The sequence below is a fragment of the Pan troglodytes genome, chromosome X (assembly GCF_028858775.2).
Source record: "Pan troglodytes isolate AG18354 chromosome X, NHGRI_mPanTro3-v2.0_pri, whole genome shotgun sequence".
NCBI lineage: Eukaryota > Metazoa > Chordata > Mammalia > Primates > Hominidae > Pan > Pan troglodytes.
The window spans coordinates 17,219,710-17,234,729 of record NC_072421.2 but is presented as its reverse complement, the minus strand read 5'-3'; the positions used below and the strand labels follow the sequence as shown (position 1 = coordinate 17,234,729).

General features: G+C 43.6%; 1 protein-coding gene across 11 annotated transcripts in view; it reads left to right on the top strand.

Moving 5' to 3' along the window:
* The window catches only part of CTPS2 (CTP synthase 2), a 130,679-nt gene that overhangs the window by 64,060 nt on the left and 51,599 nt on the right, over positions 1 to 15,020 (top strand). For all 11 annotated transcript variants that reach the window (XM_063804168.1, XM_063804170.1, XM_063804169.1 and 8 more), the window contains one exon: positions 7,520 to 7,616. In XM_063804168.1, the coding sequence (XP_063660238.1) occupies positions 7,520 to 7,616 (97 nt within the window). The remainder of the gene's footprint in view (positions 1 to 7,519; positions 7,617 to 15,020) is intronic.

Below are 15,020 nucleotides of genomic sequence, written 5' to 3'. Positions count from 1 at the left end.
GGCACCACAGGCTTCTGTGGGTTATTCTGCTTGAAGGTGACAGCATGGAATGTCTTGAAAAGCACCTTCAGGAAGAGGGTACAGTGTTAGTACCTGGTCCCTGCAAAACAAAATGGGTGTGAAATGCTATCCATGGGTTCTTGTTATCTTTGATCCTGAAGTTTAAAAGAGACCTTGAATACTCAAATGCTGCTTTCCCAGAAAGTATAGGTTGCTTGTCACCTGACCTGGTGTCTACCTTCCCTGGACCTTCAGACAAAGTTCACTTCCAACCTTTGCCTGGGCTGTGAGGCTCACTGTCTTTTGGGTCAGCCTGTGCTCACCTTCAGCAGTTGAGTTCCCAGAGGTCTCCTGACCATAGCCTGTGCTTCTTGAGTGCGTATCTTTACTATGGGCAGTGTGCTGACCTAGGCACCCAACTCCCACGGCCTCCTTAAATCCTTGCTGCAACTTTATGAAGTGGATGCTGTTGGTCCCCCCAGTCTGTAGAGACATCCAAGGACCTGCTCAAGGTCACACTGCTGGTCAGTAGTAGAGCTGGGATTCAAGTTCAGGCCCAGCCTGCACCCTCAACCACCGTGCCACATGCCCCTCCCAGGAGAAGGGCTTCTCTGAGGACAACCATTGTATGTTAACATTAGGACCACAGGTAGTATCACACTTAAGTGTTATGTTTACATCTGGAGGTATAAGAAGGTTCTTTTTCTGAGGTGTAAGAAAGTTCTTTTCCTGATGAAAATGATATAGGCCTTTGTCTGTTTTGCACTGCTATAACAGAGTACCTGAGACTGGCTAATTTATAAAGAAGATAAATTTATTTCCTCACAGTTCTGGAGGGTGGCTGGGAAGTCCCAGATCAAGGTGCTGGCATCTGGTGAGGGCCTTCTTGCTGTGTCATCATGTGGTAGAAGGCATCACATGGGTGAGAGAGAGGGAAGGGGACTGAACTCATCCTTTTACCAGGAACCCATTCCCATGATAACTAATCCATTCCAATGATAATGGCATTAATCCATTCATGGGGGCAGAGCCCTTATAACTTAATTGCTTCTTAAAAGTTCCACCTCTCAACACTGTTGCACTGAGGATTAAGCGTGCAACACATCAACTTTGGGGAATGCATTCAAACCATAGCAGCTTTCTTTTACTGGTGGGGAAAAAAACAAGTTTAAAAGACTGGAAAAATACATACGTACTTATGGGACTGCTCATTGATTTCCTCATTGTAGATTCCATTCTCACACTACTTGGTGACACAGCAGCACAGGTTGGAAGCCAGAAATGGGAAATAAACTGCTTCAGGTTAGAGGCAGGACTCTGTCAGGCAGGACTGGGCATAGTGTGTACTCGGCCTCTGAGTAGGGCACCACCCCTCCCTTCCCGTCTGCTGAAGAGACTCACCTGCAACTTGGGACATCCATGAGTATCTCAGACACCCCTCTGCTACTCTGTGGCCCACTGACCCATCCCTTAGTCTCCTCTGTTAGTTTTTAATACACTTAAAACACTGTGAGATTCCAGGCCGGGTGCAGTGGCTCATGCCTGTAATCCTAGCACTTTGGGAGGCTGAGGCGTGTGGTTCACAGGGTCAGGAGATCGAGACCATCCTGGCTAACACGGTGAAACCCCGTCTCTACTAAAAATACAAAAAAAAAAAAAAAATTAGCTGGGCGTGGTGGCGGGCGCCTGTAGTCCCAGCTACTCAGGAGGCTGAGGCAGGAGAATGGCGTGAACCCGGGAGGCGGAGCTTGCAGTGAGCCGAGATCGTGCCACTGCACTCCAGCCTGGGCGACAGAACGAGACTCCGTCTAAAAAAAAAAAAAAAAAAAAAAAAAACACTGAGAGATTCCATTATTGAGTACTTGATCTGAACTTGACACTGTGTCGAACTCCTCAGTGGAGATGGAAAATAAAAAGATCTAATCCTTGTGCTTGATGAGCCTACACTTAATTTATGAGAGGAGATGCATTTATGAAATAATAGAGGAAGTTAAAGCTGTTTGTAGTAAATAACGGTATTAGATTCCTATGGCTGTTGTAACAAATTACCACAAACACAGTGGCTTGAAACACATATACATTTCTTCTGGAAGTCAGAGATATAAAGTGGGTTGGCAGGGCAGTGTTCCTTCTGGAGGGTGTAGGAGAGAATCCATTTCCTTGCTTTTTCCAGCTTCTAGAGGCCACTTGCCCACGGCCATCCTCCATCTTCAAAGCCAGCAGCATAGCATCTTCCAGTCTCTCTGATCTCTGCTTTGTGGTCATATCCCCTTTTCTGACCCTGACCCTCCTGCCTTCCTGTTTTAAGAGCCTTTGTGGTTACACTGGGCCCACCCTGATAATCCAGAATCTTCCCTTCTCAAGAGCCTCAATTTACAGGCTGGGCATGGTGGCTAATTCCTGTAATCCCAGCACTTTGGGAGGCCAAGGCTGGAGGATCATTTGAAGCCAGGAGTTCCAGACCAGCCTGGGCAACATGGCGAAACCCCATCTCTACAAAAAAATACCAAAAAATTAGCCGGGCATGGTGGCATGCACCTGTGGCCCCAGCTACTTGGAAGACTGAGGTGGGAGGATCACTTGAAGCCAGGAGTCAGAGGCTGTAATGAGCTGTGATCATGCCACTGCCCCCCAGCCTTGGAGACAGAGTGAGACCCTGTCTCAAAAAAAAAAAAAGAACCTCAACTTAATCACATCTGCAAAGTCCCTTTTGCCACAGATTCATAGGTTTCAGGGACTAGGATGCGGATATCTTTAGGGTAGGGGAGGCGTTATTCAGTCTCCTACTATGAGTTACTGAAAATGAATTGATAATGTATAGGTTATTTATTTGGTAGGCTGAGCATAACAATGGCATTAATTATGAGGCAGTAAGGGGAACTGGAGGGGGCCCCTAAAGCATGAGGAATGGGAGGGAGAAGGTATCTTGGGAAAAGTAGAGAAGGAGGTGGTCTGTGTGTAGTATGGTGGTGGGTAGGAGAGTGGAGGTGCCATTGACAATGGCCCCAGCTAGCTGATGTAGAAGCTACAGGTTTGAATACATGAGGAGGGCATGGCTAGTCTGGGCTCCTGTGTGAGGTAGGACCTGAGAGCCACCCAGAAGAGTTTAGGTTTAGTCTGTAGTGATGGAGGCTGCTGGAGCTAGCAGTGCAACCCAACATTAGGGAAAGTAATGCTGATGTAAAACTGCTTGATACTTTATGTACAATTTGAATATGACTTAGAATCAAAATCAGAATCAGGCTTGAAAACCTAATGAGCAGTAGGAAAGGAATGAATTGGAGAATACTTGTAAAGAATACTAGAGGAGGCCGGGCGTGGTGGCTCATGCCTATAATCCCAGCACTTTGGGAGGCTGAGGTGGGCGGATTGCTTCAGCCCAGGAATTCAAGACCAGCCTGGGCAACATGATGAAACCCCGATGCTACAAAGTGGAAAAAAAAATGCTAGAGGAAATTGCTGTGTGTTGCCTAAGAGTCTGGAAATAGAAATAGCTGCTGGTGAGTAGGCTTTCCCTTTGTCTCCAGGTGAAATATTCAGCGATGAGGAACAAAAGGAAAGCTGGACTTACCAGGGTAGGTCAGGTAGGTCCAGTCAGGAATTTCACTGTTGCTAAGAGAGCCTAACTCCTGTAGACTTTGTTGTTTAAGGCACTTGGGATGCTGTAAAGTCTTGAACTCATTACACTTTTATTATGGGCTGCAGAAAACATCAGTAAAGGTTAATTAGTGCCATATTTATCCTTACATGCTGATTTTACATCTCCTAAAGCTTTATCACTTATTGATCCTTTTTTATTTTTCTCATACTATATGGCTCAGTTCCAAGAGAGGACAAATCTGGGGATCAGATGACAGCCAGTATTTAGGCTGAATTAGAGGAAGCAAAGGCAATCCTTTTGCAATGGAAGATGCGTTTTCCTTTCAGATGCAAAAATCTAGAGTATTTTGGAAATGTTGGTGTTAAATCTAAAGCATATTTGAGATTATTTTCTTTAACCACCCCAGTAACAATAAAATAGATACGTTTTGAAACTGTGATGTTCTCCTGTCTCTCAGGCTTTTAGTGGAAGGAATGCAAGGAACAAAGACATTTTTGTTAATTTTTGCTGCTGAATCAGGTTGCTTATAACCCAAGAGGCAGCCAGCCATCATCATCTTGTAGGATCCAGCTTGTAGGATCATCTGATAACTCTGCAAGGCAGCTGGTGTGTCAGGCTTGGGCACCATAGTCTCTGCCTTGCCCTGACCTTCTGCTTCCTGAGTGTTGGGGTTCCACCAGCTGGTGCCTGGCAGCGTTCTTTGCCTAAGTATGTGATGGTGATTCCCAGATGAGATCTCCTAAGCTAGGCCCACACAGAACCTTCCTGTTCCCTCCCTCCATCAGCGACTTGCCTGTCAATTCTCTCCCTGCTTTTCTCCTTTCACTGATGTTCAGGGCAACATTTGGTACTGGAGACCTATTTTCACCTGCTTCCCACCTCTTCTCTAGCATTTTTTGCCTTCTCCACTGGTTCCTACGCTAGCATGTTTTAATCAGAGGATCACAGTGGCATTTATACCTTGGATTTTCTTTCTGTGCTATCATTTCAGGAGAAGGTAGCGTTTATTACTTCTGAAAACAGCAGGGATAATGTGAACTAATACCCTAGTGTAAGGCCTAAATACTACATTTTACTCTTGATGACTTAAACTTGTATTTTCATTAGTAAAATACGATGTGCAAAGTTTAAAAAGCCAACAGTTCTGAAAAGCCTATAATGACAAAGTCATTAATCCTCACTCCCTCTGTACCCCTCTTTAGCTTCTTCTAGCTCTTTCTCGGTGTTTGTCTCCATGTTGCTAAATAATCTCATAGTATTCTTTGAGGACTTTTTAGACTTCTCCCGCTTTGTTGAAGGAGTTTTTAATGCTCTTAGGCAGCCCCTATGCCCACTGCATTTTCCTTCTCTCCCCACCTCCCACCCCTACACTTGACTTTTGGAAATATTTTCTGGTCTTCAAGTGTTTGTCAAGTTCATCCCAAGTAAGCAGTAAGGCAGATTTCCTGTTCTTTTTCTTTTCTTTTGTTTACATTTTTGAGACAAGGTCTTGCTCTGTCGTCCAGGCTGGAGTGCAGTGGTGTGATCATAGCTCACTGCAACCTCCGCCTCCTAGGCTCTAGCAATCTTTCCACCTCAGCCTCCTGAATAGCTGGGACTGCAGCCTGCGCCACCACACCCAGCTAATTTTTGTATTTTTTGTAGAGACCATATTGTCCAGGCTGGTCTCGAACTTCTGGCTCAAGTGATCTGTCTGCCTTGGTCTCCCAAAGTGTTGGGATTGCAGGTGTGAGCCACTGCACCTGGCCTCCTGTTCTTAGTTGGCTAATTTTACTCTAATCTCAATGCTTCATACCAGAATATTTCTTGAATACCAACCTTGCCAGTAACTGAACAAACTACATGTAAAGACTCTTCTTGGGTATTGGGTATTGGGACCCAACGCAGTGAGGAAGACTGAAGAGTCGTAGTGCACTTCTATCAAGAAATTAGGGGAGGTTATCCCTGTAGTCTGCCTAGATGGTTCAGGTTGTCTGAAACTTAAATGGAAGTTGAGGCTCTGAATACACGTAGGACTTCTGAATCTGTGGCAGGTGGTGCAGTCTTACCTGATTTAGAGAATACATAGAGAGGCCAGGCATCTATGTGCAACTCAGCTTCATCGGCCAGAAGTGAATGCCCTATCTCACCTCACTCCAGTAATACTTAACCTAGCCATAATTAGCTAACCAAAGATAGGAACAAGATGCCAAGGCCAAGAGCACTTGAGAATTGAGCAGTGCATCTAACAAGGGAGGTCATCGAGTTTCTTCTCCACCCTTTCCCTGAAGTAACTCTTGGAGCAAGCTTGGGACACTGTGTTCAGATGGCTCGGAAAGTTCTGGGGCACTGATAAGATCAGACATTTTGTTGGGAATTTTTTACCTCAGAAAATTCCAGTTGTCAAAGATTCCTGTAGAGCAAATTGTGGCAATTACAGTATGGGAAAACAACAACAACAACAAATGAAAGGTTTTATGAGAGGGAAGCTCAAGCAATTCCATTAGAACAGGTCGACTCACCCAACTGTAGTCTGTTCTAACAACTTTAAAAAAGAAGATGAGATGAAACCATGAGATCGTAGTGAACAGAACTGAGAAAACAGATGAATTACGAGACTCACCAGGATAGGCTTTTCATAAAAATCACCTGTTTCTCAATTTCTGCAGTGCGATTGTGATCATAAATATAAAGCCACTCCGGCTCTCAAAGATTGACTGTCTCTCCCACAAAGCACTCGCCAGACACAAACTGAGAGAAAGGCAGGGATGGGGAAGAACCTCGTTCTGTGAGGGCACAGAGAGAGGACCCTGACTCAGCTATGGCTCCCAGAAATACCAGCTCCTGGAGTGGCTGATGTTGGATAGTGGAGCTAAGATTTCAGGGTTAAGCATGGTTTCATTTAGGAAAAGAGGGCAGAGGAATGGGAGGAGATTGTCCAGGCAGAGGGCACAGCGTGGGCCAAGTCACCACGGCGGGAGGAAAGGAGATGCAGTTGAAAAACTCAAAGAACCAGCACTCAGGGTGAGAGGGGCAGGGAATATAAGATAAGGCTGGACGGTTAGGCTGGCCTGATACCATGAGGTCAAGGGTTTCAAGCAGGAAAAATGCCGCACTAAGATTTGCTGTGTGAATAGACCACTCTGCCTGCAGTAGGTAGGGTGTGCTGGGGCCATGGGAATGTTGAGTGGCCAGTCAGTGAGCCATTGCTGTAGCCTGGGAGAAGGCTGGAGAGAAGTGGATGGATGCGGGAATTCTGGAGGGGATAAATCCACAGGACTTGACAGAGTGGCTATGAGGGAGAGGGAGCGATCAAGGGTGCCACTTAAGTTTCCGACCTACAGAGTGTGCTAGACTGGATGATACTTCTTTCTTTCTTTTCTTTTCTTTTCCTTTTCTTTTCTTCTTTCTTTCTTTCTTTTCTTTTCCTTTTCTCTTTCTTTCTTTCTTTCTCTTTTTTTGGAATCCCTCTAATGGTTTTCTATAAATAGGTTCTTTTGGTATACCTTTCCACAGTACAAGTACTGATAGATTTGCTTATGGAAAATCTTTAGGGAATGCACTGGGCAGTGGGAAGAGGGTTATCATGAAAGATGTGAACACCGAAGTGGGAGGCCTCAGCAATCCAGATCTTGAAGTGTGAGGACTACTTGGAACTGATGGTTTGAGTAATGGCAGGAGGGACATCATCAAGATGCTCCTGATACATTGTTTTATAAGTGATTTAAATGAAAGATGAGAAGCAGATGGAAAGGAAGTACAATGTGCGGTGTGTCTATGTCATGCCTGTATTTGAACATGATCGTTGGAAAGACTGATCAAATGTTATAGTTTAGGGACCATGCTTACCCAATGATCATTCCTTTAAACGTAAAGCTTGAAATTTGGGAAATGACATTTTTACAAGATGGCAATACTGGACTTGTTTTGTTTTCTAAGGTGATTGATATGCCCGAGCACAACCCTGGCAATTTGGGAGGAACAATGAGACTGGGAATAAGAAGAACTGTTTTCAAAACTGAAAATTCAATATTAAGTAAGTTTCCCATATTCTTTATTTTACAAGATGTTGGATGTCGCTCATGTGACTGCAGGTGCCCAGCACTCTGGGTGGTGGAGACTCCCCCTGCCCCTTCCAGCATCCTCGGAGGGCCCTGATTCTCTCTCTTCCCATCTCCCCTGCCCTCACTGACCCTCTGCTCTGGGCATTCTTCTCCCTAGTAAGCTTGTCCCTTGGGCTGGCCTCAGTAGAACACACTGAATGCCCCTCCGCATTTGATCTGCGTGACTCCCTGTTCATTGGGCTGTTTTGTGAGTTACCGACGCTCCTGGAGATGAACTTGGACTGGGACTTGGACTGATTCACACTCAGTTCTTTTGAATCCACAGTTCTCTCCATTACATTTGAACCGGTTCCCTGTTTAATGTCTGTTTGCCTGGTCTTAGTGACTCACAAATGAACTTCCGAGTAGGAGGGCAGTTGTGCACCTCAGAAGCGTATTTCTCTGTTCCCTGGCAGCCCCAGTGTGGGGAGATGGCTCGCCATTTGATATTTGCTGATCTTTCCACTCCCCATAAGGTTAATTCTAATTTCTGTGGAACTTTTTCATAAATTAGCATATTATATAAGAATAACTTATTGTTTAAAACAAACTAAAGCCTTTAATTCAATTTAATAAATGTATCTTGAGTGCCCACTCTGTGCCATGTGCAGATATAATAGTGACCAGGACAGATACCAGCCCTGCCCTCCTAGGGCCTCAAAACAAGGGGAAGAAATGTGACAAAAGGGGAAGGCAGATTGCTAAGGGGACCGGATGCAGAGAGGGAGCTCAGGAATTGTGAGTGTTCAGTGTCATTTTCGTGAAATTATAAGAATCCCTTAGAATCCTGTGAAGTTATAAGAATTCTTTTTTTTTTTTTTTTTTTTTTTTTTTTTGAGACAGAGTCTCGCTCTGTCGCCCAGGCTGGAGTGCAGTGGCACGATTTTGGCTCACTGCAAGCTCCGTCTCCCGGGTTCATGCCATTCTCCTGCCTCAGCCTCCTGAGTAGCTGGGACTACAGGCGCCCGCCACCACGCCCGGCTAATTTTTTGTATTTTTAGTAGAGATGGGGTTTCACAGTGTTAGCCAGGATGGTCTCTATCTCCTGACCTCATGATCTGCCCGCCTCGGCCTCCCAAAGTGCTGGGATTACAGGCGTGAGTCGCCACGCCCGGCAAGAATTCTTTAGAAAAATGCCTTCTTAACTCAAGAAAGAGTAAGACCAGAAATATGAGCTTTTCCTTTAAAGATGAATATAAACCTTCTAAGGAATAGAAAGCTTCCTAGCCAGAATGAAATTTAAAAAGGAAAGGCTTCAAAGTGAATATAGTTTCCTCCTTTCTCTGCATAAAAAGCCATTGTTCTCTAAGTCACTAACATTTTTCCTTACACATACTATATAAGAACTTTTTTTCTTCATGAATGTTAGCAATTCTGTAGCTTTCAGGTGTCTTCAGATTCTATGAAACCTTGTTCAAGTAATTGCCTACATGACAAAAAATGGTTTGTGAAAAATTAATGTCCTAAAATTATATCTATTGAGAAAGATTCAGTGATAATTGTACTAAGTTTTTAAAAAGAGCATTGTACTCAATATAGTTAAAAATTTGATAGATATAAGTCTGATTTAAGATTTTTCTTGGCCAGTCGCACTGGCTCACACCAGCACTTTGGGAGGCTGTGGCCGGCAGATTGCTTGAGCCCAGGAATTCAAGACCAGCCTTGGCAACATGGGGAGACCCTGCCTCTACAAAAAATACAAAAATTAGCCTGGCATGGTGGCTTATGCCTGTGGTCCCAGCCACGTGGGAGGCTGAAGCGGGACGATCACCTGAGCCCAAGAGGTTGAGGCTGCAGTGAGCCATGATGGTGCCACTGCACTCCAGCCTGGGTAAAAAAGATTTGTTTTTCTTAGTGCTGGATGTGGTGTAATGTGCCTGTAGTCCCAGCTGCTTGGGAGGCTGAGGTGGGAGGATTGCTTGAGCCCAGGAGTCGGAGACCAGCTGGGCAACATAGTGAGACTCCGTCTCAATTTAAAAAGTAAAATTTGTTTTTCTTTACAGTAGATATAAAAATATTGATGATTTGATGATTTTCATGAATCTTAAACACAGCAGCAAAGCTTGTTTTGAAAAATTTTGAAAACAACTTTATTGAGATATAATTCATCATATAATTTGTCTATTAGTAGTGTACAATTCACTGATTTTATTTTTTATTTTTTTTTGAGATGGAGTCTCGCTCTGTTGCCCAGGCTGGGGTGCAGTGGCGAAATCTCGGCTCACTGCAAGCTCCGCCTCCCAGGTTCACGCCATTCTCCTGCCTCAGCCTCCCAAGTAGCTGGGACTACAGGCGCCTGCCGGCTATTTTTTTTTGTATTTTTAGTAGAGATGGGGTTTCACTGTGTTAGCCGGGATAGTCTCGATCTCCTGACCTCGTGATCTGCCCGCCTCGGCCTTCCAAAGTGCTGGGATTACAGGCGTGAGCCACCGCGCCCAGCCCAATTCACTGATTTTTTTAGTGCATTCACAGAGTTGTGCAACCATCACCGCAATTTTAGGACATTTTCATCACCTCCTGTAGAAACCCTGTACCCATTAGCTGTCACCATCCCTACTTCCCGCCAGCCCCTGGCAACCACTAATCTACTTTCTGTCTATAGGTTTGCCCATTATGGACATTTCATGTAAATGGAACCATATGATTTGTGGTCTTTTGTGTCTGGCTTCTTTCTTTCTTTTTTCTTTTTTTGAGATAGTCTCACTCTGTTGCCCAGGCTGGAGTGCAGTGGCATGATCTCGGCTCACTGCAACCTTCACCTCCTGGGTTTAAGCGATTCTCCTGCCTCAGCCTCCTGAGTAGCTGGGATTACAGGCACCCACTACCACGCCTGGCTGATTTTTGTATTTTTAGTAGAGACGGGGTTTCATTGGCCACACTGGTCTCGAACTCCTGACCTCAGGTGATCTGCCCACCTTGGCCTCCTGAAGTGCTGGGATTACAGGCGTGAGCCACCATGCCTGGTCTGTCTCCTTTCTTCTAGCATAATGTTTTTTTGCTACATCCACATTGTAGCATGTATCAGTACTTCATTCCTTTTAATGGCCAAATAATATTCCATTGTATGGATAGACCACATTTTGTTTATCCATTCATCAGCTGGTGGACATTTGGGTTGTTTCCAGGCAACAATTTCTTTACTTTTTTCTCCTTAATTTTTTAAAAAGTCCTTTTTCTAAAGGGAAAGAAAAGTATGTTGCCTTAAATTTAAGTTGTGCTTCATAGTTTCCAAGAAGTATGTGATATATGAACTTGTGCCCTCCCACTTGTGCAGCACTGTCTTCCACAGGTCTCCAAAAAAGGCTGTGCCAGAGATAAGAATGTGACCACTGTGCAAGGCTCTACTGAGTGGCATACAAATATCAAAACATATAGCATGATAGTGTTTTTTGGTTTTCTTTTGTTTTTTGAGACGGAGTTTCACTCTTGTTGCCCAGGTTGGAGTGCAGTGGTGTGATCTAGGCTCACTGCAACCTCCGTCTCCCAGGTTCAAGTGATTCTCCTGCCTCAGCCTCCCAAGTAGCTGAGATTACAGGCATGTGCCACCACACCCGGCTAATTTTGTGTATTTTTAGTAGAGACGGGGTTTCTCCATGTTGGTCAGGCTGGTCTCGAACCCCCAACGTCAAGTGATCTACCCGCCTCAGCCTCCCAAAGTGCTGAGATTGCAGGCATGAGCCGCCGTGCCTGGCCGATAGTGTTTTATGGACGTTTTTTTTCTCCTAGTCAACATATTTCTTTTGTAGAATTTTATGTATTTATTTATGTTTTTATAAGCTGGTACATTTCTTTTGTAGGATTCCCCCATCCCGTATTGGCATATTTCTTTTGTAGACTTTTTTCCAAGTCAGCACATTTTTGCAAGAATGCTATGAACAAAATACATTTGCCTACATTGCCTGTGAAAACAATTAACAATTTTGATAGAAAGCATTGAAATGCTACTCATTTTTTTCATTTAAATTTGACTTATAGGCCAGTAGTTACAATGCTTGGATTAAATAGAAAAACAGGAAAGTAAAGAGTCCTCTAGTAAAAAATAATGCCTTGAAATAGGGTCACAGCCTAAAGATATTGATAGCCGCAGTGGATGGATGACTAGAGTGAGCCTTTTTTTTTTTTTTTTTCTTTTTGAGACAGAGTTTTGCTCTTGTCGCCCAGGCTGGAGTGCAGTGACACCATCTCGGCTCACTGCAACCTCCGCCTCCCAGGTTCAAGCGATTCTCCTGCCGAGTAGACGAGAGTACAGGCATGCGCTACTATGCCTGGCTAATTTTTTGTATTTTATTTGAGGTGGGGTTTCACCACCTTGGCCAGGCTAGTCTGGAATTCCTGACTTAGGGTGATCCTCCTGCCTCGGCCTCCCAAGGTGCTGGGATTATGGGCGTGAGCTACTGCACCCAGCCGAGCCTAACTTTTATATTCAAGAACAATTCCTCTTTTTTTCTTAATAACCTGTTAATTCCTTAAGGGTTATGAAAACTATGAATTCACTTTTTCTGAAGTGGAGATTATAGGTTTGAATTGATTTGGACAAAAGTACTGGTAATGATTATTTGCCCTACTTATAAGCAGTGTGTTCCTAGAAGTTCCCTTCCTGTGTTCTATGTGTTGTCTTCATCTGCAAAGGCCTTTTCCTATAAAAGGGCTAATGACAGTGTGTGTGGAATTATCAAAGCTGATTCAAGGGTCCTTAGAAATGAGACATTTTGAGGAAGAGGGAGAGATTTGTTAAAGGATTGAAAATAATTACCCTGATTTGATCACTATACATTATATGTATTGAAATATCACTATGTGCCCCATAAATATGTATAATTATTGTCAATTAAAAAAAGAAAGAAGATTTTTTCTAAACTGTATTATCTATAATCCTGTACCTGAGTATTAATTGCATATCCATGGTCTTTTCCAGACTTCATCAAGATTAGTTTTTATGTAGTCTTTTCTGGTGGCATCACTTTTTCCTGTATCTGGTCTTCCTGTCTATGATCTGTGCATATAGTATTTAATCGCGTTAAGGAGGCATATTCTGCTGATTCATTTCCTACTGATAAAACACTTCACATGGTTTCTGGCATTTTGTTAGAAAAATGCTGAATCGAACATCCTGACACAGTGTTTTCGTTCTTTTGAATATTTCCTTAGGATAGATTTCCAGGAGTTGGATTATTAGGTCAAAGGGTATGAACACTTTTATGACTGATAATTCTGCCAGACTATTGGAAAGAAGGGCTGAGCAAGGTCATAATGACATTCACTGTACTTGTGTCCCTGCTTTCCCTAGTCTTTTTGGTAGGATTATTTTTCTTCTTGCTGTATTAACGGAAACAAAAAGAGCCCTATTTCTGTTCATTGCTAAAAAGTGAAAACGTTTTCTACTTCGAATGTTGATTTACTTGTGTATATAGTGCCCAGGTCTGAAGTCTTTATTAGGACTTAACTATGGGTTGGTAAACTTTTTCAATAAAGGGCCAGTTAGTAAATATTTTTGGCTTTGTAGCCATTGTGGTGTGTAAACAGCTACAGGCAAATATGTGAGTGAACGAGCACGGCTGTGTCCCAGCAAAACTTTATCTATGGGCGCTGAAAGTTGATTCCATATCATTTTCATGTGGCATGAAATAATATTCTTTGATTTAATTTTTTCAACCAATTTAAAATGTAAAAACCATTCTTAGTTCAAGGGCCAAACAGAAACAGTCAGGGGGATCCCATGACTGTGGGCTGGGCCATAGTCTGTTGAATTCTGGTCCAAACAAGAACCTTTCAGCCTGGGCAACATAGTGAGACCCTGTCTCTACAAAAAAATTTTAAAAAAATCAGCCAGGTGTGGTGGCACACACCTGTAGTCCTAGCTACTCAGGAGGCTGAGGCAGGAGGATTGCTTGAGCCCAGGGAGTTGAGGCTGCAGTGAGCCATGATTGTACCACTGCACTCCAGTCTGGGCAATAGAGTGAGACCCTGTCTCAAAAAAAAAAAAAAAAAAAACAAAAGAAAAGAAAAAGAAAAAGAACTGCATGTTGAATGAACTCCACGGATGAGGCAGTGAGCTGCTCCCATCCTAGGCAGAGTTGAAGGACATCATCTCCCCACTTCTCTACTGGCTTGCATACATATCCTATTTTATGACAGAGAATAGGACTAAGGGGGCTTTCAGAAGCCGTTTGATCTAACCTCCTTATTTTTCAGCTGAGGAAATGGAGGGCTGAGAGATGAAGTGGCACACAGTTGGGAGAGTCAGAACCAGGGCTTGGACACTCTTCCCACGTTATTTTCTAGTCTTCTAATAAAACATGCTGTCCTGGCTCCCCCATCTAGTGCTATAATCACTCTCCAAAATGTAACTCTTGGCCAGGCATGGTGGCTCATGCCTGTAATCCCAGCACTTTGGGAGGCCAAGGCGGCCAGATCACTTGAGGTCAGGGGTTTGAGACCAGCCTGGCTATCATGGTGAAACCTTGTCTCTACTAAAAATACAAAAATTAGCCGGGCATGGTGTGGTGTGTGCCTGTAGTCCCAGCTACTTAAGAGGCTGAGGCAGGAGAATAGCTTGAACCCGGGAGGCGGAGGTTGCAGTGAGCCAAGATCATGCCACTGCACTCCAGCCTAGGTGACAGAGCAAGACTCTGTCTCAAAAAAAAAAAAAAAAAAAAACAAAGAAAGAAAGAAAAAAAAAAAAGGTAACTCTTGAAACACCCAATTGTTAGACTCCTTGATGCTCTACCTTCAGGTCTGTATATTTAGTTGCATGTAAATTATACCTCGATTTTTAAAAAACTCATTTTTCTCCTTTTTAAAAAGTTTTTAATTTTAAAAAATAGAGACGGGGTTTCTCTTTGTTGCCCAGGCTGGTCTTTAACTCCTGGCCTCCAGCAATCCTCCTGCCTCAGCCTCCCAAAGTGCTGGGATTACAGGCATGAGTCACTGTGTCTGGCCTTAAAAAAGCTTATACTATCTGGAAAGTTAGATAGTAGGGCTTGTCTCCTTATAGTGATGCTATTAGTTGATTAATTAACTCATTAGACGATTTTTGAAAAGCAGGGAGAAGTGGCACAGTGTGGGTAAGTCTTAAGTGGGGTACTTTGAAAAGTAAGAAATGTAGAATGAGGAGTGGCTAAAGATGGAGGGATCAGGCTCAGGTGAGAGGAGAGCCAGGGGAACACTGAGGAACTAAGTTAATAGACGGTTTTAAGACTCCAAAAATAAACTTTATTGTTTTGCTTGTGGCTCTCAACTGAGAGCACAAGAGATGGGAACATAATAAAGCACAAAGAAATTCAGACAAGGTTCAGAGCTCATTCAGGGATGGCCAACAACTTGATAGTGTCTCTAAA